This window comes from Hyperolius riggenbachi, chromosome 10, assembly GCF_040937935.1.
Source record: "Hyperolius riggenbachi isolate aHypRig1 chromosome 10, aHypRig1.pri, whole genome shotgun sequence".
NCBI lineage: Eukaryota > Metazoa > Chordata > Amphibia > Anura > Hyperoliidae > Hyperolius > Hyperolius riggenbachi.
The window spans coordinates 266,836,151-266,861,160 of NC_090655.1; the positions used below are offsets into that span (position 1 = coordinate 266,836,151).

The following is a 25,010-nucleotide window of genomic DNA, read 5'->3' on the forward strand; positions in this document are numbered from 1 at the left end:
CGAGTTACAAATACAGGGTACTCTAGAATACAAGGTAACGTTTTCGGAGGAGTAAGTACGATTGTGTATGTTCAGCAACAGGTCATAACCGCTAAACGATTTTTAAACGTTTAATAACAAAAATGCATTACACACATTTATACAGATTAACACAGACACATACAGTAGCTAAAAATAAAAGTAATACAATTAGAAAGTTCTTACTTTAGTTATGGCTGAGCAGTCCATTTGGAGAATAAAAGAAAAAGAGTCCGGTTTAAATTAGGCATTAATGGTAAGAGTCCTTGGAACAATGCATGCGTTCGGTCCCTCTGTGGAACGCATGCTCGAAGCTCTTCTTTAGCAGATGAAATGATGAAAGACAAGGCGGGCAATGCTGCCCCCAGATTTATACAATCTTAGAATTGGGGCTAGATTACCTGGAAAGTAGGTGGGTTTACCCCCCCAACCAGCAAAAGGGGCAGGATTTCTGTACAAGCCTATAAAGACACAATTGCCAACAACCTGCTCCATTTCTGTCTGGATTTGCGCACAGCGAATCCGAGGGCAGATTTGTAACCTGCGGCCGATGTGTGATCCAATGACACCAAATACCGTTAGATTAGCATGTGTGGTCTGCTAGTGACACATAGCTCTCTTTCCCTAGCAGCTGTACTCCTATAACTTGGATGAGCTATTAGGCTGATTTTTAGGAACTAGAAAATATATTTGTCTTTTGTCTGCGATAATCACATCTTGAATTATTAACCTCCTTAGCGGTCGCCGCGGAGGATCACATGGCCCCAGGACGTTTTTTTTTTAATGTTGCTATACGCTTTAGCTAGCGGTTCGCTAGCTAAACGTATGCTCAAACTTGCTCCGGTCCCCCGCGATCGCCCGCAATAGCTTCCGGAATACGTACCCCCCAGCGTTCCCACACCGGCACAGCCGCCCAGTCGGCTCCAGGCTTCGCGATGACAGCGATCGGGATTGCGGATGACGTCACCTCCGATCGTCGCCATAGCAACGCCGGAAGCCGATCGGAAAACTGGAGAGGAGCTGTAAGCACCAAATCGTTCTCCTCAGGAGGTCCAGCCACGTGTGACATTCCTCTCTGCATGCAGGACCGGGAAGGGGGGCGGGGGGGACGGGAAGGGGGGGGGGGACGGGAAGGTGGGTGAAGGGAATGTACTCTGCAGTTCTCTCATGCTCTCAGAGGGGAAAAGAGAAAGGAAAAAAACACTCTAATTGTCATTTTTAAGAGAGAATGTCACTTCTGCTGATGGCGCAATCAATATTCACCATAGATTGCCGACACCTGCTAGCAGTCTATGAGAACTGTACGCACATTGCAATTTCATGTGGCGGGGAATCAGTTGTTTACTTGCATGAATTGCTGCCCGGAAAACTAACATGCGCGTCGCCATTTACAGTCATTATGTGCGATTTCACATTGCACAAAATCTCACATGAATAGCAACAAAGCTTTACTATTTACCTAACATTGTTACTTGTTTTTATGAATGATGACTGTTACTGACAGTTGTCATTCAAATATAAGCTAACTACCCACATGACGATAGATCGGGGACCAGCGGTGAAAAAAGCGATCATTAACTGATCCATCTCTGCTACCATGGCGCAAACGATCGTTTCATCACAAAAAATGATCACGGTGGGCAATGGGGATCTAAGCGATTTGTCGCTCAGTGATCCATCATGACGGTCGCAAACGCCGCAAGCTGCTAAACATCTTTTAACGAATTTTCATAAAACGATCATTCATTGTGGAACAGTCGCATGCTGCAAAAAAAGACACTGTAAACATTGTGTTGTGGATATGAACTTTCAGGCACACTGATTGGTTCAGGGAACTTATAATCCCTTGCACCAATCAATGCCTTTGGGGGGGACAGGATTTTATTTTTTACTATTTTTTATTTTTAAAGTGTACCTGAGACATTTTGGGTACCATACTTACGTGGAGCTTCCTTAAGCCCCCTTGAGGCCGCTCATCCACAGCTGGGAGCATCCTGTGCTTGTGCAGCGCAGGCGCAGAATGCTCCCAGGGATGGGAGAGGGACGTGGGAGCGCACCTGGCCACGCCTGTGTGATGAAGCGTGACTCGGCCAGGCTTTCGGTCCATATGTGGGGAACAGGAGTCTGAGCGGGGCAGGGACTGAGCAGCCTCAAGGGGACTTACAGAAGCCCCAGGTCAGTATAGAACATGAGATGGTTTTCATCTCAGGTTTACTTTACCATTCAAACATTTTTATTTTTCTTTGCAGTTATTTTTTACTTAAAAAAAAAAAAACAACAAGGAACACTCTCTAGTAGAGACAGTGTTCATTGAAGGACTGGGAGGATACTAATTGGCCAAGGGATCACATGATTACTTGGACCAATCACTGCAGCCAGAAGGGACAAGGGATCACATAATACCATTCACCAATCAGTGCTGGGCTCACATGTACATGTGCGTGAGCATGTGCATTATAGGAACTAATTACTTCCTGCATTCTGCAGTTTACAATGATTGCAGTTATGCATTGTAACCGTAATCATTGCGGCTTAAAGGGGCACCGATGGGGTAGAGGGACCACATAGTCCCTTGCACTGATCGGTGTAACGGTGGGCTCACAAGCACACGATCATCCTTGATGGACATTAGAACTCTGGATGTAGCTCCTATGTCCAAGAGGCATAAGAGACAGGAGCGTCCAGGAGGCTTAAGTGGTTAAAGAGTAGCAGAGCCGAAGCTCAGGTACAAAATTAGATACTTGCCTAAAGAGGGGGAAGCCTCAGGATCCTATTGAGGCTTCCCTCTCTGCTCTGATGTCCCCCATTGCTGAGCGCGGTCCCCCAGAAGCTTAGCAACAATTCATTGTCGTTAATGCAACCTCCTGATCATGTGTAACCCCGCCTCCAATTGTGTGCAGCCTGCTTTGTATTTTAACTAGAGTGATATATAGAATTATTACTATTTTTGTATTAGTAAAGTAGAGGGGGCCTAAAGATTTGGCTGGGTAGGCCCACTCTTAGATTTACACTGCTGCTAGGTTCATGTACATTTAACTCTTCCTGTGATATAACAAAAAAGGCTGGGATTAGGGGGTGTGGCCTTTGTTGAGGGGAATAGTTTATGGCGCTAGAATCTCTGCTCAAGCTACTGAAGTGTAAATCCAGCCCTGAGTATTAAATAAAAATACAGAGAGACAGAAATCGGCTTTCTACAGTTCAGTCTGGATAAGTATTCCACATCTGCTGCTCACATTAGGTAAATAACAATTGTATGCAGAACTTTCCTGGAATCTCAAATTCTTGTTTTAAATTTAAGGGGATTAATTCTGACTCTAAATTACACAAAGCAGCCATATCAGTGTGACATAAAATCTGGCTCATTCAGCTCTGAACAAAAACTAAGAATTCACTTTTCAGCACTTTCTTCTTATCAAGAGAGTTTTGTTTAGCCAGATATGTGTTTTGGCTTCCATTTACTCTTCAGGAGAGCCGTGGCTGCATTTGACTGCAGAACCTGCTTCATTAGCATAGATATTAACCCTGATTTATCAACCCTTCCAATGAAAAATATATAAAAGTGATAACAGACAAGTTCTAACTAGGCTTAGTACTATATGTGCCCACGTTTATTTCACTATGTCAAGTCAGTTCAGGGACTTTAACACTTTACAAACCAATACACTGAGTATCATTGTTACGGCTGCACTTAGCAGCAGACTGATAGACAACAATGTGCAGCAAAGACTGAGATGGAAACCAATGAATGTGAAATAAGAAACAGTTTATTGTTAATCAGTGTAATTATGTACAAATAAGCAAATGGTAAATTCCCACAGTGAATCCCACATAAGACACAGCACTCTTAACTAACTAACTATACAATAATATACAGAAATATTTACAGACCAGATGGAACAGCAGACAAGGGCAAGGCAAATCAGAGTCAAGGTAGAGCAAGGAACATTAACCAGGAGATCAGAACAGAACAGAGCGTCTCAGAGCAGAGAGCACAGAACACAGCAACAGGACAGCCAAGCTGAACTGAGGTTCTGGCAAAGTTCTGAGGTGGGTGGAGTCCTTAAATGCAAATCTAAGCAGCTGATGTCATGATGAACAATTGTCCAGGCTGGATTGCGTGAGGGCCACCGGCTGGTGAATGATGGAAATACTGCTATCCAGATGAAGAGCGCCACCAGCAGGTAAACCAGGAAACTGCAGGCAAGGAGATGCCCATGACATGCTGCACAATGCCACCTGCTGGAGATAGATATTAGCACAGTCCAGAAAACTAGTGCCACCAGCAGGTGCAACCACATAGAGCCGGATTCCTAACAATCAAGAAGGAGTCCTCGGGATACTGTGTAATTATAATGAAGCTTCCTTGTGCAAAAAAAAAAAAAGGAAAATAAGATAATAAAGAAACAAAAACCCGAATAAGTGTAAGTATCTGATACTTACACTGACATTTCCCACACTCTGCACATGAAAATAGGAGCGTTTCGCAGTGTAAGATCTCTCATGTGTGACAAGGCTTGATTTACGCCCTAAACATTTCCCACACTCAGCACACGTATAGGTCCTTCCGACAGGCGTGGGATCTTTCATGTCTGAGAAGATGTGATTTCTGTGCAAAACATTTCCCACATGCAGCACATGAATAGGGCTTTTCACCAGTGTGAGATCGCTCATGTGTAACAAGGACTGATTTCTGTGAAAAACATTTCCCACACTCAGAACAGGAGTATGGCTTCTCACCAGTGTGAGATCTCTCATGTCTTATAAGGTTTGCTTTACACCCAAAACATTTCCCACACTCAGTACATGTATAGGGCTTCTCACCAGTGTGAGATCTCTCATGAATGACAAGCTGTGATATCTGTGCAAACCATTTCCCACACTCAGCACATGAATAGCGCTTCTCACCAGTGTGAGATCTCTCATGACTGACTAGCTGTGATTTATGTGCAAAGCATTTCCCACACTCAGCACATAAATAAGGATTTTCACCAGTGTGAAATCTTTCATGGTTAACGAAGTCTAATTTATATACAAAACTTTTCCCACACTCAGCACATGAATTAGACTTCCCACTAGTGTGAGTTCTCTCATGCATGATAAGAAGTGCTTTCTGTGCAAAACATTTCCCACACTGAGCACATGAATATGGCTTCTCACCAATGTGGGTTTTCTGATGTGTAACAAGGCTTCCTTTAAATGCAAAACATTTCCCACACTCTCTACATGAATAGGGCTTTGCACCAGTGTGGGTTTCTCTCTCGTGTGTAATAAGGCTTTCTTTATCTCCAAAACGTTTCCCACACTCTCTACATGAATACAGCTTCTCACCAGTGTGAGTTCTCTCATGTATTAAAAGATGTGATTTCTCAATAAAACATTTCCCACACATGAAACAGGAATAAGATCCTCCAGCAGGGGGAGAGCTGTGCCGGGTATGAGGCCCCTCAGGGTTAGACAGGTGAGGGGAGTCTGGGGGAAGATTTGGGATCACCAGGGTATCTGCAGGAGACTCTTGTCCAGTGACATCATCATCCGCTTTATAGTCTGTGGATACAGAGAGACGAGTCTCTGTGAGGTTCCTGATGCCGGGACTCCACCCTGCATAAAGAGAAACATCGTCACTTCCTGTTAGAGGATTTTGAGAGGAGGAACAATTATGATTAGGGAGTGTCAGTGAGCTGCTGATAATTCCAAGTTGATGCATATTAAAAATGGACCAGATGCAGCAGCTGCATAATTTTGCATATAATTATCATACAATTTGCACCATCTCAGAGTTATTGGCAAGTCACTGACCATCACTAGGTTTCAACCTGACAGAGAACTGCAGAAGGTTGTGCTCATTACAGGCGGCCAATCCCATGACTATAACTTTGGCTTGCATGCTTATTTTATGTAGCTTGGAATTCAGCCAATGAAACACATATACTGACATATGTGATTATCTGCATACAATTTGCATTACATTTGCATACAAGTCAGTTATTTGCATCTTATTGACCCTCCCTACACATAAAGCATTGGCCATACATGGAAAGCAGTACAATGTAGAGCTTGCTGAGACAATGGAAGCAATGTGTTACTCCTGTGACAACAGACCTATATGTACTTATAGCAAGAGATCCGTGTTATGTGTGTAGAGCAATGTGGTGTCACTTACACATTCTTATTACCGCTATATCCTCATCTGAGAGATAAGCTGTTCATCACCTTATAAAATATACAGAGACAAAGGGAGCCCAGATTGTGTAGTATTAATGCTGAGCTGGTGATTTGTGGAGTGTGAAGGGAAACTCACAAAATAAGGCTGCTATTTAGGGCACCAGCCATATAGGCATGTGGAGGAATCAGTCTGCACTCGGCTCCCCAGGGCTTCCTCTAGGTCTTGGTCACACTCCTGATAAAGCTATAGTTGGTGGGAGAGGCCTGGTGGCCCAAGCTGGAGCCCGAGCCCTCCTGGTGAGGAGGTGACAATGTAAAGGGGGAAGGAGATGCCCGGAGCTGATACAATTGTATAAAACCAATAAAATGAAGACAGAGGAGGCGGCTTACCTCCAGGGTGACACAATCAGAGAAACTGAATCAAGGTACATATGTAATTTGTTATCAACTATATTATAAATTATGTCAGATAATGCTTATATAATTATATGTTACATTGCGTCCTAGGTGGAAAAACACCTTTTGCAACATGGACCAGATTGCTTTTTTTGCATGGAGTATGTTAATCTGAATTGTCACCCCTCCCCCCTCTGTGCTTTCCCCGCCAAGCGGTATAAATGCAGAGTATCATGCAGTGACAGCCATTCATCTCTCCTCTCCACTGCATTGGATCTTCCTGTCACCTCTGCCTCTAGTGCCCAGCATCTCTGTGTGTGTTGTGTGATGATGTGAAGAGGCTGAGATGTCGGACACTAGAGGGAGCAGTGACTGGAGGATTCACAGTGATGGAGAGGTGAGAGATGCATGGCTTCCACTGTGCAATACTCTGCATATATAAACAGAAGAGCAGAGAACCCGCTGCACCAAACTGTAGCGTAAAATCCAATCTTTATTAGTGTTTTTGCATCAATATAGTGAAACAGCTGACGCGTATCGGAGCAAAACGTGGCTCCTTAGTCATGAGCTAAGCCCACCACCACCAACAGGGAATCTGTGGAGGAGGGAGGAGGAAGCCCACTATCACCAGGGAAGCTGTGGGGGAGAGAAGGAAGCCCACCACCACCAGGGAATCTGTGGGGGAGGAAGGAGGAAGCCCACCACCACTAGGGAAGATATGGGGAGGGAGGGGGGAAGCCCACCACCACCAGGGAATCTGTGGGAGAGGGAGGAGGAAGCCCACCACTACCAGGGAATCTGTGGGGGAGGGGGCCCACCATCACCAGGGAAGCTATGGGGAGGGAGGGGGGAAGCCCACCACCACCAAAGAATCTGTGGGGGAGGGAGGAGGGAGCCCACCACTACCAGGGAATCTGTGGGGGAGGGAGGGGGAAAGGCCACCACCACCACCAGGGAAGCTGTGGGGGAGAGTAGGAAGCCCACCACCACCACCAGAGAATCTGTGGGGGAGGGAGGCAGAAGCCTACCATCACCAGGGAAGATATGGGGAGGGAGAGGGGAAGCCCACCACCACCAGGGAATCTGTGGGGGAGGGAGAGGAGAAGCCCACCACCACCAGGGAATCTGTGGGGGAGGGAGGAGAAAGCCCATCATCACCAGGGAAGATATGGGGAGGGAGAGGGGAAGCCCACCATCACCAGGTAATCTGTAGGGGAAGGAGGAGGAAGCCCACCATCACCAGGGAAGATATGGGGAGGGAGGGGGAAGCCCACCACCACCAGGGAATCTGTGGGGGAGGGAGGAGAAAGCCCACCATCACCAGGGAAGATATGGAGAGGGAGAGGGGAAGCCCACCACCACCAGGGAATCTGTGGGGGAGGGAGAGGAGAAGCCCACCACCACCAGGGAATCTGTGGGGGAGGGAGGAGAAAGCCCATCATCACCAGGGAAGATATGGGGAGGGAGAGGGGAAGCCCACCATCACCAGGTAATCTGTAGGGGAAGGAGGAGGAAGCCCACCATCACCAGGGAAGATATGGGGAGGGAGGGGGAAACCCACCACCATCAGGGAATCTGTGGGGGAGGGAGGAGGAAGCCCACCACCACCAGGGAAGCTGTGGGGGAGGGAGCCCACTACCACCAGGGAATCTGTGGGGGAGGGAGCCCACCACCACCAGGGAAGCTGTGGGGGAGGGAGGGGTAAGACCACCATCACCAGGGAAGCTATAAGGAGGGAGGAGGAAGCCCACCACCACCAGGGAATCTGTGGGGGAGGGAGGAGGGAGCCCACCACCACCAGGGAATCTGTGGGGGAGGGAGGTGGGAGCCCACCACCACCAGGGAAGCTGTGGGGGAGGGAGGAGGAAGCCCACCACCACCAGGGAAGCTGTGGGGGAGGGAGGAGGAAGCCCACCACCACCAGGGAAGCTGTGGGGGAGGGAGCCCACCACCACCAGGGAATCTGTGGGGGAGGGAGGAGGGAGCCCACCACCACCAGGGAAGCTGTGGGGGAGGGAGGAGGAAGCCCACCATCACCAGGGAATCTGTGGGGGAGGGAGGAAGCCCACAATCACCAGGCAATCTGTGGGGGAGGGAGGGGAGAAACCCACCACTGCTAACAAAGCTGTTGGGGAGGGAAGAGGGAAGTCCACCACTACCAAGAAAGCTGTGGGGGAGGGAGGGGGGCCAGTAGAAACCAGGGAATGGTATAAGGGACACATGGCATGTATAATTAGTCATGGCTAATGGTGAGAAAGGGGCATGGCTAATGGTGTGGCAGGGGCGGGTGTACATACAAATACACTTTACTTTTTACTTAAAGGACAACTGAAGTGAAAGGGATATGAAGGCTGCCATATTTACTTCCTCTTAAACAACACCAGTTGCCTGGGAGCTATGCTGATCTTTTGCCTCTAACACTTTTAGCCAGAGACCCTGAACAAGCATATGCAGATCAGGGTTTCTGAAATTATTATCAGATCTGGAAAGATTAGCCACATGCGTGTTTCTGGTGTTATTCATATACTACTGCAGCCAAATAGACCAGCAGGGCTGCCAGGCAACTAGTATTGTTTAAGAGGAAGTAAATATGACAGCCTCCATTTTCTTCTCACTATAGTTGTCCTTTTAACCAACTTTATTTACAACAGACACTAACACACATACAGAGACAGCAGAACAAGCTCCATTTCACACACATTGTTACAGCGAGGCAGGGATGACAATTGAGTCTGCTGAAAAAGGCTGCTGGTATTTGCGGACAGTTCTTTGTGTTTTCTGCACATGACAGCCAGCTGGCAGCAGTTGTCTGTCAGCAATAGGAATTGCATGTGGAGTGCAGAAAACACAAAGCCATTTTCTCTGCATGTAGAAAAACGTACATTTCAACGCTTACCCATAACTGTCAATAGAAAAGCATTACTTGTGATTTTTCATGCGATTTATCATCACGGCAAAATGCCTGAAATTCCCCCAAGTGTGATCCCTGCCTGAATATCTCATACATGACACACACACACACGTTATACATTTGTTACACAGTAATAAGGGCCTAAGCATATGGCTGCCTTGTCTGCAGCACAAGTGGCCGTGCATCTTACAGAACACCCCCAGCTTACACCCTTCTAGAGACTCAGGCAGGGAGCACACTTGTCATGATTTGTCTGCAGCACAAGTGGCTGTGCATCTTACAGAACACCCCCCAGCTTACACCCTTCTAGAGACTCAGGCAGGGAGCACACTTGTCATGATTTGTCTGCAGCACAAGTGGCCGTGCATCTTACAGACACTCCCCCAGCCTGCACCCTTCTAGAGACTCAGGCAGGGAGCACACTTGTCACGATTTGTCTGCAGCACAAGTGGTCCTGTGTCTTACAGACCCCCCCCCCCCCCCCCCCCGGCTTACACCCTTCTAGAGACTCAGGCAGGGAGCACACTTGTCATGATTTGTCTGCAGCACAAGTGGCCGTGCGTCTTACAGAACACCCCCCAGCTTACACCCTTCTAGATACTCAGGCAGGGAGCACACTTGTCACGATTTGTCTGCAGCACAAGTGGCCGTGCATCTTACAGACACTCCCCCAGCTTACACCCTTCTAGAGACTCAGGCAGGGAGCACACTTGTCATGATTTGTCTGCAGCACAAGTGGTCCTGTGTCTTACAGAACACCCCCAGCTTACACCCTTCTAGAGACTCAGGCAGGGAGCACACTTGTCATGATTTGCCTGCAGCACAAGTGGCCGTGCATCTTACAGAACACCCCCCAGCTTACACCCTTCTAGAGACTCAGGCCGGGAGCACACTTGTCACGATTTGTCTGCAGCACAAGTGGTCCTGTGTCTTACAGAACACCCCCCAGCTTACACCCTTCTAGAGACTCAGGCAGGGAGCACACATTACATTTGTAATTTTCAGATGCAGTGAAATAGAATGAACTCAGGAATGTGCACATTGTGCATAAAAAACAGAAAGCTGTCTGATTCATAATCATGGGAAATATGTGAATGACATGCAATTACCGAGCAGGCCATTGCCTATAATGGATAGTGCGGCAGTGCGTGTTCTATGTGCAGCACGAGGCACAAGATTGAGATCAGCGTGCTACCTGCCTAATAAAGTGCCAGGTTTCTGTGTATGTCCGTGTGTGTCAGGGCTCAGAACCACAAACACAATCGTGACAAATTTGCCATGATTCCTCCTGCAAAGTCACAGCAATTTTGTTGCGACTGCGAGACAGAGAACGCAGAGGAATAGAGGTAAAGCCACGCCCACATGCTAGAGTAAAGTCAGCTGATAATCAGGCATGTGTACAGCAGCACCCAACCAGCGATCTGCCAGGCTGACCAACTCAGCCAAGAGACAGACCATACCTTGTGTGACCCCGCCCACCATGTGATGTCACATTGGTGCTGCTCCATCAGCCCTACAACTCCCCGTGTTGCAGGAGGGATTCAGCTCCCAATCCACATCAGGTGACATCAGTGTACCTCGTGTACAGCAAGTCTATTAAATGTTCAGGCTTGTATTTCTTGCTATCATCAAATGTCTGTTCAGGTCCACCACCAGATACACCCTCATTAGGTGCCCCTGATGAGTCATGAGACAGTGACGAAATCGATAGGGTGGAGACTGGACGTACTGGAAAGCAGCGGAGGAGGTGTGCGGAAGATCTTATGCCTACTATACACGATGGATGCCGGCAGAAAATAGCTGCAGAGCAGGACAGGACCTTCAGCCCAGCATAGGCAGCAGGGGAGAGCCCGTCATAAAACTCTATGCGAATCTAACATCCAGGACCATGTGAGTGTTTTTTTTATAATAAAAGTTTTAAATGTTTTATGGTATCGCGCTATGAGAGGCTTATTTCTTGAGGTGAACTATGTGCTAAAGCGGAGGAGATAAGGCCATATTGTCTGAGGAGGAACACATTATCTACACCAGGACCCTGAAGCTCCGAGGCTCATGCTTTCTCTGACCAGTCTAGCAGTGGTCAGAGACGTCTGGTGAGTGTGTCTTCTATAAGGGTGGATCTGGTGGTGGACCTGAACAGACATTTGATGATAACAAGAAATACAAGCCTGAACATCTAATGGACTCGCATGTTTAAGAACTTTTGAAAGATATGCGCTGGAATATTTTATTGACATATGATTTGGTTTTGGCCTAGACCTGATTGAAGCGCACTCTTGAGATTTATGTGCTTTTAATCTATCTGCAGGAGCACTTTAATATTGATTGACAATACCTTGTGTACAAGTTGTAAGAGGACACCAAGCACTGGTGGGGGGGAGGGGGGTACAGGGCAGAAGGGGATGAGGTGGCTGTGATGAATCTGTGTACAGTAATGCGCAGTGACCATTGTCAGCCTATTACAGGCCGCTAGCCCTATGTGTGACAAAACAGAACAGAGACCTCCAAAGCCATTAGAATGTCTGTACTGTTATGGTTAGTAAGCTGTCACCAAATACAATCAAGAAAGTTAGTTTTAGTTAACAAAAATGTAACTTGCGTACATAGCATAAGCCCTAACATGGCCAGTCTGTGAACAGTGACACAGTCATAATAACGATATTTAATGTCGATTACTCACCTGTTTCACTTTTTGTAACAATTTCCTCATCTAACATTGTCCTCATCATGTCACCCTCCTCTGCAGACTGCTGATCACTCCTCACATATGTCTCTTCTTCTTCTTCTTTAATTACTCTTACTATTATACCTTCCTCCGTGGACTGTTGACCACTCCTCACATACGTCTCCTCTTCTTCCGCTTTAATTGTCCTCATCATGTCACCCTCCTCCATAGACTGCTGATCACTCCTCACATATTTCTCTTCTTCCTCTTTAATTGTCCTCATCATGTCACACTCCTCCATAGACTGCTGATCACTCCACACATATGTCTCTTCTTCTTCCTCTTTAATTTTCCTCATCATGTCACCCTCCTCCATAGACTGCTGATCACACCTTTCTTGTTCTTTGAGCTCAAATCTCAGTTCTGAAAAGGATAACAAATTATAGCTGTAAGATATTAGCAGTAATAAACATAGCACAAAAAATAACATAATTTGCTAGGGGGTGATAATATCCCATAAGCTGTGGCCTCCTGCACATTCAGTACCACAGTCCTCTCTCCCAGTGTGCCTTGCTCATCATCTGGTGCTTCTCTCCTCCTCTCCATGCACACATTCCTGGGAGGTTACAGCAGTGTCGGCAGCGGTAGATGGATGAGGATGTGAGGAGAGAACAGCTGGAGACAGGGGGAGATAGGAGCAGAGGTCTGCAGCTAATTAGCTATAAATTATCATTACTTATGGCTCTGGCACCTGATGAACTAGACCGATGGGACTGCAGCTCCATATCCTGACCATACCTGAGCCCACCTGTCCATCACCTACTAACCCCAAACCCTCCAAGAGCCGTAGCAACAAACCTCCCAGCTGGGACAGTGCCAATACCAGGACCAAAGCAGCAGAGGCCACCCAACCCCTCTCCAGCTGCAGCCTCCATCTCCAATGCCTGTCCCACCAGCCACGCCCCTTGTTCCCTGGCTCCACCCCTAGCTGTGACCCACCAGCCATCATCTTTGTGCAGACTCCAACCTCTCCCACTGCGGGACATAAACCACCTGTGACTGCAGTAATAAACACAGATGATAACAGGTGTATTTAGCTGCATGATTTATAGCATAAGAAGTAATAGAAATCCAGAGATAAGGTAATACAGAGAGCGTGTATATGTGTGAGGCACCAGCTGGAGGTGGCAGCTGCTCCACGAGGATCTTATGGGCTCAGTATTCCATGGCAAACAAGATCGGCCAGTCACAGCTCCGCACTGACCTTCTCTGTAACAAAGTATGTCCACCCCAACCTCTGCCCAGCCCAATATATAACAAGTATGTCCACCCCGACCTCCGCTGTGCCCAATATATAACAAGTATGTCCACCCCGACCTCTGCCCAATATATAACAAGTATGTCCACCCCGACCTCTGCTCTGCCCAATATATAACAAGTATGTCCACCCCGACCTCTGCTCCGCCCGATATATAACAAGTATGTTCACCCCGACCTCTGCTCTGCCCAATATATACAAGTATGTCCACCCCGACCTCTGCCCAGCCCAATATATAACAAGTATGTCCACCCCGACCTCTGCTCTGCCCAATATATACAAGTATGTCCACCCCGACCTCTGCTCTGCCCAATATATAACAAGTATGACCACCCCGACCTCTGCTCTGCCCGATATATAACAAGTATGTCCACCCCGACCTCTGCTCTGCCCAATATATAACAAGTATGACCACCCCGACCTCTGCTCTGCCCAATATATACAAGTATGTCCACCCCGACCTCTGCTCTGCCCAATATATATAACAAGTATGTCCACCCCGACCTCTGCTCTGCCCGATATATAACAAGCATGTCCACCCCTACCTCTGCTCTGCCCAATCTGTACCAAAATTCGCACAATCACCTCTGCCAGCCGCGTATTCTCTCCACTTCCTGCAACTTCTCTTCCTGCTGTGGGACATCATTTCCTCCTGTGTGTCATCTAGCCATCTAGTGGTGAATATGATAACTGCAGCATCTGTTTGTGGAATAACCTGCACTCTTTCGACTAAAAATATTCTTATCATTATTGTTGTTTTAAAAAGAAGTAGAAGTAGTACTAGTAGTAATAGCAGTAGAGATGGACCGAACCTCCGATTTTTGGTCCGCAAACCGGATTCGCGACCTTCCGCGAAAGGTTCGGTTCGTGCGAACTTTTACGAACCACAATAGACTTCAATGGGGAGGCGAACTTGGAAAACTAGAAACACTTATGCTGGCCACAAAAGTGATGGAAAAGATGTTTCAAGGGGTCTAACACCTGGAGGGGGGCATGGCGGAGTGGGATACATGCCAAAAGTCCCGGGGAAAATCTGGATTTGACGTAAAGCAGCGTTTTAAGGGCAAAAATCACATTGAATGCTAAATTGCAGGCCTAAAGTGCTTTAAAACGTCTTGCATGCATATGTATACATCATTCAGGTAATGTAATTAGACTTTTAACACAAATGACACGCGCTAGATAGTCCCCAAAAATCCGTTTATTATTATCAATCTAAAACAATCCGCAATAAACATGAATCATCAGCAATCCCTCATGGAACAGTCACTCCTTCACACCACACACACTTAGAAGGGCCCTTCTATAGAAGATAAGAAGTAAAAAAACTTGACTGTAAAATTTAGCAATACAAGAATGTGTAGATAAAAAGCTCATCTCAATTGCAGGAATGTCCTTTTTACCGTACTGACGGTGACAATAGCAGTTTCCTTGCCAAAGACAGATTCCCATCCAGCACCTATATGAACATTATATGCTCCAGCTTGAAAGCAATGGTGTACAAACAGTTCCTTGCGACAATGTTAGTTATATGCACAGCGCTTTCAAAATTGTTGATGCTTAAGCAGACTATATAGAACTCACGTGTTCCTGTGTGAGTACGTCCACATAGGTTGTTAGTAAAGATAGTTCTCCTCCGCACTCCTCATGAGTCGTAATAATACTGACGGCAACTCCAGATTCCTGCTCCACGCCAGCGGACTCGTACAGGACGCGTCACTTCCGCCCGTAAGGTTCAGCGGGCCGCTCTCAGTACTTCCGCCCGGCTGGGCTACACTGGGCTTAGCTACATACGGTGACGTCACCACAAGATCTTAGAACTTCGCATACGGGCAGCAGCTGCACGCTTTAACTGCAAGCCCAGTTCCAGTCCTGTAATTGCGTTGCCCGCAAATTTCAGCAATGTCTCTCCACCTCTATGCGTTTCAGCCACTAAACGATGGCCTTCATCAGGAGGGTTTAAGCTTTTTATCTACACATTCTTGTATTGCTAAATTTTACAGTCAAGTTTTTTTACTTCTTATCTTTTATAGAAGGGCCCTTCTAAGTGTGTGTGGTGTGAAGGAGTGACTGTTCCATGAGGGATTGCTGATGATTCATGTTTATTGCGGATTGTTTTAGATTGATAATAATAAACAGATTTTTGGGGACTATCTAGCGCGTGTCATTTGTGTTAAAACTCTATTTTGTATCCTTGAGGGGTGGAGGGATTCCCCCTTTTGGCACGCAGCTGAGCGCTTGGCTCATTTACATAATCCTTTTTAGGTAATGTAATTAGTGTACTGCTTCACACTGACAGACCAAACTCACTGTGTAATGCACCGCAAACAGCTGTTTGTGTAGTGACGGCCATGCTGGACTGGTGCGCACCATGACGAAAGTGCAGGTGAGCCCATATGGTCTCCCAGCTGATGTAGCTGAATGACAGAACAGTGACTGTCCAGCTGATCAAATTTGGTCTGACCACAATGAAGCAACGACCTTATTATCTTTGGTGTGCCAACCCCCGAGACACTTATATAGCCGGAAGTCATTGCTTCATTGTGATACGCAAGCCCCTTCACCATGGCAAGGTAATGATCACGAAGGGGGATGGGCACATGTACATGCCTTTTGTTTTGTTGTTGCAGCCGCCCGCAGTGCAGCCAGAAAAATTAGGCAGGCATGTAGATGCCCCAGAAAAACTATTATAGCAGCCATATAATAAAAAATTCAGGAATCCGCCTGGAGTCCTGGACCCTGTTGGCGGTGGCGGAGAAGGTGGTCAAGCAGCCGGCAGGCAGAGGTGCTGTTTGGGGAGCGACTTAGTCTTGGGGCAGGCAGCCAGTCACATGGCGTGCAGGTAGAGATGCTGTGTGTGGGGACTGACTTAGTCTTTGGGCGGGCAGGAGCCATCCGGGATCCATGCCTCATTCATTTTTATAAAGGTGAGGTACTGAACGCTCTCGTGACTTAGGCGACTTCTCTTCTCAGTGACAATGCCTGCAGCTGCACTGAAGGTCCTTTCTGACGTCCTGCTTGCGGCAGTGCAGTTTCTAGATTAAATTGCTCCCAGGGTGAGTATAAAAAAATATGCCCCCCCCCCCCCCCCCCCGCCAAAAAAAACCCAAAACCACTGCCAGCTGCACTTGGTGCGCTTCTGTCCACTTTTTATCAGCACATCAATGTTACAGATTGTTACGTGTTGCTGAAAAGTGGACAGAAGTGCACTAGTATGTACAGGTGCTAAAGAGTTTGGGCCGCTGACACTGTTCCCACCTCTTCAGTGATGCGTTGAGGGCAAGCACAGCATTGTGTGAGGGTAGAAATCAACACACGTGGTGATTGGCTCCTGCCTGCAAGCAGAGGGGTGTTGGGCCAGGGATGCTAGAAGCTGCAGCCATACCTCCCAACTTTTTGAGATGAGAAGGAGGGACACTTTAAAGGGAACCTAAACTGAGAAGGATATGGATTTTTCCTTTTCAAAATAATATCAGTTTCCTGACTCTCCTGCTGATCCTGTGTCTCTAATACTTTTATCCACAGTCCCTCAACAAGCATGCAGATCAGGTGCTCTGACAGAAGTCAGACTGGGTTAACTGCATGGTTGTTTCAGGTGTGTGATTCAGCCACTACTGCAGCCAAAGAGATCAGCATGACTGCCAGGCAACTGGTATTGCTTAAAAGGAAACATCCATATCCCTCTCAGTTTAGTTTCCCTTTAACCTCCCCGGTGTTCTGATTAAATCGCCAGGGTGGCTGCGGGAGGGTTTTTTTTAAATAAAAAAAAAACTATTTCATGCAGCCAACTGAAAGTTGGCTGCATGAAAGCCCACTAGAGGGCGCTCCGGAGGCGATCTTCCGATCGCCTCCGGTGGCAAGAGATAACACGGAAGGCCGCAATGAGCGGCCCTCCGTGTTTCGCTTCCCTCGTCGCCATGGCGACGAGCGGAGTGACGTCATGGACGTCAGCCGACGTCCTGACGTCAGCCGCCTCCGATCCAGCCCTTAGCGCTGGCCGGAACTGTTTGTTCCGGCTACGCTGGGCTCGGGCGGCTGGGGGGACCCTCTTTCGCCGCTGCACGCGGCGGATCGCCGCGCTGCAGCGGCGATCAGGCAGCACACGCGGCTGGCAAAGTGCCGGCTGCGTGTGCTGCTTTTTATTTGGTGCAAATCGGCCCAGCAGGGCCTGAGCGGCAGCCTCTGGCGGTGTTGGACGAGCTGAGCTCGTCCAGACCGCTCAGCAGGTTAAGACACACCAAGGGCCAGATTTGTACTTTTTAACACCCGAGGCCCTCTGTCACCAGCCGCCCATACACCAATACACATATTCCAACCCCCCCCCACCCCAGCAGAAAAAGAACAGTACCTGAAACTACTAAAGAAAGCTTTTTACATCCCACCATTCCAGAATTGGGCCCTTCTTTGCTCATGTAGGTTTCTTCATAGCGCAAGCAAGCGTGTCCGTACTGGGCAGGCACAAGGACTGCACATACATGGTAGAACTAAGGCACTTGTGCAAGTCTTTTTTACTCTGTGCGCAAGCACTTCATTTTCCTGGACATGTATGGACCTTAGTTGTGCATGCCCAGTACAGATACATTTGCCCACGCTCGTTTGCATACTGAAAAACATATTCAACCAGAGAGGAACCCAGCACTGGAACGGTGGGGTATAGGAAGAAACAGGAAACCCCTTGACTATCCTCCCCTTCCATAGAAGCACCACAGCACCCAGCAAGCCCTACCCCCCCCCCTCATTATAGAAGTACCACAGTTTCCAGGAAGCTTCTCCCCTCCATAGAGGCACCACAGCCACCAGCATGCTCATCCTCTCCCATAGAGGCAACACAGTTCCCATATAATATTGGATTATCCCTCAGGTCCTCAAGAGATGGCTCTGCCACCTCAGGCCACCTCCAATGTGATGGAAGAAACAAGGAAGCAGTACTGGGTTGGCACTACAGTAAACACCTGATGCGTAGGGCTGTGCACGATAGGTTCTATAGTGTGCACTCCTCTATGTGCAGCTTCACAAACGTGCTCAAGCCAGGGCCGTATCTATTAAGAGGCACTCGTGGGCACCGGCCCCTAGCGGCACTTTGAAGGGGGCGGCGGCTACTTGACTGCACTGCGTTTTTTTTTTTTTTTTAAATTAATTTCCTTCATTGCGGAGTCGGGGACAAGTCTCAAGAGTGGTTTAGGGGCTAGGGGGGCGGGTTTGGGAGGTTAGGGGTTGTTAGCGTCCCTAATCCAGCGGCAAATCTCGCTACTTTCCTCCGCTGCCTGGGAGTTACCATGGTAACTGGACGCTAAGTGGGGAGAGCCGCTTAGCGTCTGGTTGCCATGGTGACTGTTCGGGCAGCGTGAAGTGAGCAGCGCGAGATTTACCGCTGGGCTGGCTAGGGGACATGGCTGCAATCCTGTCTCTCCCTCCCAGGCTCCTAGAACTCAGCCGCATAACTTAAAAAGAGCCCGTGGCTTGAAGAGGTTTTGGGCTTTTGGCCGCCCCCCTTTTCCTCCTCCCCCTCCAGCTCCTTGATGCTGACAGAGACGTCAGGCGTACTCACGCTGGCCTGACGTCTCTGCATCTTCACACGCACCGGTGGGAAATACAAGACTGGAGAGGGACAGGAGTGAATGATAAGCAGCCAGCCAGCCAGCCAGCCAGCCATGACAAGTGAGGGAGAGCCCAGACAACAGGAGCTGCAGTCCGAGTCTGCCATTGACAGCCTCCAGCCTGCCTCACACAGACACCCAGAGGGACATAGCTGCCATAAGCCAGCCCAGCAGAGTGCACAGAGACAGAGTCTGCCAGACACACGACAGAGGGAGAGTAGGTAATGTACAATCATCTGTCGTGTTCCTCTTGCCAATACTCCTTCTCTATTTTTTTAACACTGTGACACTTTCTGTACCTGTCTGCTTACCCTATCTATCTCTCTCTGTCTGTCTCTCTCTCTGTCTCTCTCTCTCTGTCTGTCTCTCTCTCTCTCTGTGTCTCTCCCTCTCTCTCTGTCCCTCTCTGTCTCTCTCTCCCTCTCTCTCTCTCCCTCTCTCTGTCTCTCTCTCTCCCTCTCTCTGTCTCTCTCTCCCTCTCTCTGTCTCTCCCTCTCTCTGTCTCTCTCTCTCTCTGACTCTCTCTCTCTCTGTCTCTCTGTCTCTCTCTCTGTCTCTCTCTCTCTGTCTGTCTCTCTCTCTCTCTGTGTCTCTCCCTCTCTCTCTGTCCCTCTCTGTCTCTGTCCCTCTCTCTGTCTCTCTCTCTCCCTCTCTCTGTCTCTCTCTCTCCCTCTCTCTGTCTCTCTCTCCCTCTCTCTGTCTCACCCTCTCTCTCTCTCTAACCCTCCTTCCGACTCTCACAGAAATGCTGTCCACTGTACGATTATTTTCTGCTAAAATGTTGCCCACATTGCGAGTATTCTCTGCTGAAATGTTGCCCTCATTGTGATTTATTCTCTGTTGAAATGTTGCACTTATTGCGTTTTATTCTCTGCGGAAATATTGCACTCATTGCGATTTATTCTCTGTTGAAATGTTGCACTCATTGCGTTTTATTCTCTGCTGAAATGTTGCACTTATTGCGTTTTATTCTCTGCGGAAACATTGCACACATTGCGATTATTATTCTCTGTTGAAATGTTGCACTCATTGTGATTTATTCTCTGTTGAAATGTTGCACTCATTGTGATTTATTTTCCGGTGAAATGTTGCCCACATTGCGATTATTTTATGGTGAAACATTGCTGCATTGTGATTTGATGATGAAACGCTGCCCCATTACAATTATTTTATAGTGAAACGCTACCCCATAATGATTATTTGGCGCCTATGGGGGGAGGGGGGCATCCAAATTTTCGCAAGGGGGCCCAGTGATTTCTAGTTACGCCCCTGACTACTACCTATACTGGGGATACCTATAGATCTGGCTATCTATACTGGGGACACCTATAGTATGTCTGCATTGGGGACACCTATAGACCTGGCTACTTTATACTGTACTTATACTAATAATTTATATTGCGCCAACATATTATGCAGCGCTGTACAGAGTATGTATTGTTTTGTCACTAACTGTCCCACAGAGGGGCTCACAATCTAATCCCTACCATAGTCATGTGTATGTATGTATGTATGTATGTATGTATGTATGTATGTATGTATGTATGTATGTATGTATCCTAGTCTAGGGCCAATTTTTAGGGGGAAGCCAATTAACTTATCTGTATCGTATGTTATTGGGATGTGGGAGGAAACCAGAGTGTCTGAAGGAAACCCACACAGACACAGGGAGAACATACAAACTCCTTGCAGATGTTGACCTGGCTGGGATTCAAACCGGGAACCCAGCACTGCAAGGCAAGAGCGCTAACCACTACGCCATCATGCTGCCATACTACTGTACTACATTGTACTGCCATCTTCAGCAGTACTTCACAGAGTATGTAGTCATGTCACTGACTATCCTCTGAGGAGCTTACAATCTAATCCTGCCATAGTCTAATGTCCTACCATATTATTATGTATTTATATAGCACTGGCATCTTCTGCAGCACTTTGCAGAGAACATAGTCATGTTACTGACTTTTCTCAGGGGCGCTCACAATCTAATACCTATCACTATTTTGTGCGAGAGAACACTGGGTAATGTGTGGAGTTTTTTTTTTGGGGGGGGGGGCATTTCCTACTTGCTTGTTTAGGGTCACTTTACTCATACCCGGGGAGAAAACATGGCCCCACCGACTTTGGGTTGCACTCTTACTAGGAAATTTTAATTGGCCACACCCACTGTATTTTATGGACACGCCCACTGCATTCTGTGGCCACGCCCATTTTTTGCTGCGGCGCACTTCGCACGCCGCCATAGGATGGTGGGGGGCGCCATAGGTTTGGGGTGCCTAGGGGAGCCCAAACCCTAAATACAGCCCTGACCCCGACCTCTGCCCATTGCCCAATACATAACAAGCATGTTCACCCCGACCTCTGCTCAATATATAACAAGTATGACCACCCTGACCTCTGCCCTGCCCAATATATAACAAGTATGTCCACCTCGGCTCCTGCTCTGCCCAATATATAACAAGAGTCACACAATCACCTCTTCCAGCAGCGTCTCCTCGCCACCTTTAGGAAAACTGTGGGTTACACCGATTCTTGTCTTTGATTTCATTGCTTCCTGTCTGTGCGTTCCACCTGGGAGAAGGGAGATCGCCATCTTGTGGTAAGTAGGCTAACTGCAGTCTGTTGTGTGTGTGTGTGTGGGGGGGGGGGGGGGGGGGGGGGGGGGGAGGCACACACGCGCGCACACACACAGTGTCGGTAGCGTTCAAGAAATAGGAGGTCAGAGATCTGTGTATCATCACCTGTAAGTTTGGAGGGGTATAAGTCCTTATAGAATAAGTGGAATTGTGCTAAAATATCTGGAGGATTTGCTGTAATATCACCAGAGTCACATCTGACTTCGGGGATACGTGACTGCTCGGAGGGGTTACGGGCTGTTTGCCAGGAGTTTCCCATTTTTATCTCCCCGCTCAAAAAAAACCTGCTGCCATTCTGTAAAAGAGATTTTTTTTAAGTCAGTCATATGTACGTTTAACATTCATTTGCAATGCATCATTTCGTTATAGGTAGTGTCGCTTGGAGTAACTGCATGCTCATTGGTGGCTCGTTCCTCGCCGTCACCTAGTCGTGTTAGAGTTAGCTCATATCAGCGGCGTAGCTAGACATCATGGGGCCCCATAGCAAAGTTTTGGTCAGCCCCCCCCCCCCCACACACAATAATATAGTAGGACATTAGACTGACTATGTCCCTGGGGGCTCCTGAGGGAGGGTGGAGACTGGGAAGAGGTGCCTGGATGCTAAGGGAGGGTGGGTACTGGGGAGAAGTCCTTGGGGGCTCCCAAGGGAGGGTGGGGACTAGGGTAGATCACTGGATGCTGAGGGAATGTGGGGGACTGGGGAGAGGTCCCTTGGAGCTCTTGAGGAAGGATAGGGACAGTGAGAGGTGACTGGATGCTGAGAGAGGGTGGGGGGCTGGGAAGAGGTCTCTGGGGGCTCCTGAGGGAGGGTGGGAACTAGGAGAGGTCCTGCACTCACTATAGCTGATACACCCCATACCACAAGCCCTGCACTCACTATAGCTGACACACTCCCATACCACAAGCCCCGCACTCACTATAGCCGATACACCTTCCATACCACAAACCCTGCACTCAATATAGCTGATACACTCCCATACCAAAAGCCCTGCACTTACTATAGCTGATACACTCCCATACCACAAGCCCTGCACTCACTATAGCTGATACACTCCCATACCACAAGCCCTGCACTCACTATAGCTGATACACCCCCATACCACAAGCCCTGCACTCACTATAGCTGATACACTTTTCATACCACAAGCCCTGCACTCACTATAGCTGATACACTCCCATACCACAAGTCCTGCACTCACTATAGCTGATACACTCCCGTACCACAAGCCCTGCACTCACTATAGCTGATACACCCCCATACCACAAGGCCCACACTCACTATAGCTGATAAACCCCATACCACAAGCCCCGCACTCACTATAGCTGATACACCCCATACCACAAGCCCTGCACTCACTACAGCTGATACACTCCCATACCACACGCTCCGCACTCACTATAGCTGATACACCCCCATATCACAAGCCCTGCACTCACTATAGCTGATACACCCCCTACCACAAACCCTGCACTCACTATAGCTGATACACCCCCATACCACAAGCCCCACACTCACTATAGCTGATACACCCCATACCACAAGCCTCGCACTCATTATAGCTGATACACTCCCACACCACAAGCCCTGCACTCACTATAGCTGATACACCCCCATACCACAAGCCCTGCCCTCACTATAGCTGATACACCCCCATACCACAAGCCCTGTCCTCACTATAGCTGATTCACTCCCACACCACAAGCCTGGCACTCACTATAGCTGATACACTCCCATACCACAAGCACTGCACTCACTATAGCTGATACACCCCCATACCACAAGCCCCACACTCACTATAGCTGATACACCCCCATACCACAAGCCTCACACTCATTATAGCTGATACACTCCCACACCACAAGCCCTGCACTCACTATAGCTGATACACCCCCATACCACAAGCCCTGCCCTCACTATAGCTGATACACCCCCATACCACAAGCCCTGTCCTCACTATAGCTGATTCACTCCCACACCACAAGCCCGGCACTCACTATAGCTGATACACTCCCATACCACAAGCACTGCACTCACTATAGCACTCTCTTGAGGAAGGATAGGGACAGTGAGAGGTGACTGGATGCTGAGGGAGGGCGGGGGGCTGGGAAGAGGTCTCTGGGGGCTCCTGAGGGAGGGTGGAAACTAGGAGAGGTCCTGCACTCACTATAGCTGATATACCCCATACCACAAGCGCCGTACTCACTACAGCTGATACACCCCATACCACAAGACCCGCACTCACTACAGCTGATACACCCCATACCACAAGCCCCGCACTCACTATAGCTGATACACCCCCATACCACAACCCCGCACTCACTCTAGCTGATACACCCCATCACACAAGCCCCGCACTCACTATAGCTGATACACCCCATACCACAAGCCCCGCACTCACTATAGCTGATACACCCCATACCACAAGCCCCGCACTCACTCTAGCTGATTCACCCCATCACACAAGCCCCGCACTCACTATAGCTGATACACCCCATACCACAAGCACTGCACTCACTATAGCTGATACACCCCCATACCACAAGCCCCACACTCACTATAGCTGATACACCCCCATACCACAAGCCTCACACTCATTATAGCTGATACACTCCCACACCACAAGCCCTGCACTCACTATAGCTGATACACCCCCATACCACAAGCCCTGCCCTCACTATAGCTGATACACCCCCATACCACAAGCCCTGTCCACACTATAGCTGATTCACTCCCACACCACAAGCCCGGCACTCACTATAGCTGACACACTCCCATACCACAAGCCCCGCACTCACTATAGCCGATACACCTTCCATACCACAAACCCTGCACTCAATATAGCTGATACACTCCCATACAAAAAGCCCTGCACTTACTATAGCTGATACACTCCCATACCACAAGCCCTGCACTCACTATAGCTGATACACTCCCATACCACAAGCCCTGCACTCACTATAGCTGATACACCCCCATACCACAAGCCCTGCACTCACTATAGCTGATACACTTTTCATACCACAAGCCCTGCACTCACTATAGCTGATACACTCCCATACCACAAGTCCTGCACTCACTATAGCTGATACACTCCCGTACCACAAGCCCTGCACTCACTATAGCTGATACACCCCCATATCACAAGGCCCGCACTCACTATAGCTGATAAACCCCATACCACAAGCCCCGCACTCACTATAGCTGATACACCCCATACCACAAGCCCTGCACTCACTACAGCTGATACACTCCCATACCACACGCTCCGCACTCACTATAGCTGATACACCCCCATATCACAAGCCC

The 25,010-nt window shown here is 48.3% G+C and overlaps 1 protein-coding gene across 1 annotated transcript; it reads right to left on the reverse strand.

Annotated features, from left to right (window-relative positions):
• Positions 1–3,811: 3,811 nt before the first annotated feature.
• Positions 3,812–14,218, reverse strand: LOC137537168 (oocyte zinc finger protein XlCOF22-like). The gene is made up of 3 exons (XM_068259289.1): positions 14,056–14,218; positions 12,168–12,575; positions 3,812–5,616 (listed from the first exon to the last, which is right to left on the reverse strand). The coding sequence occupies exons 1-3, from the start codon at positions 14,216–14,218 to the stop codon at positions 4,562–4,564; spliced, it is 1,626 nt and encodes a 541-aa protein (XP_068115390.1). The 3' UTR covers positions 3,812–4,561.
• Positions 14,219–25,010: the final 10,792 nt, after the last annotated feature.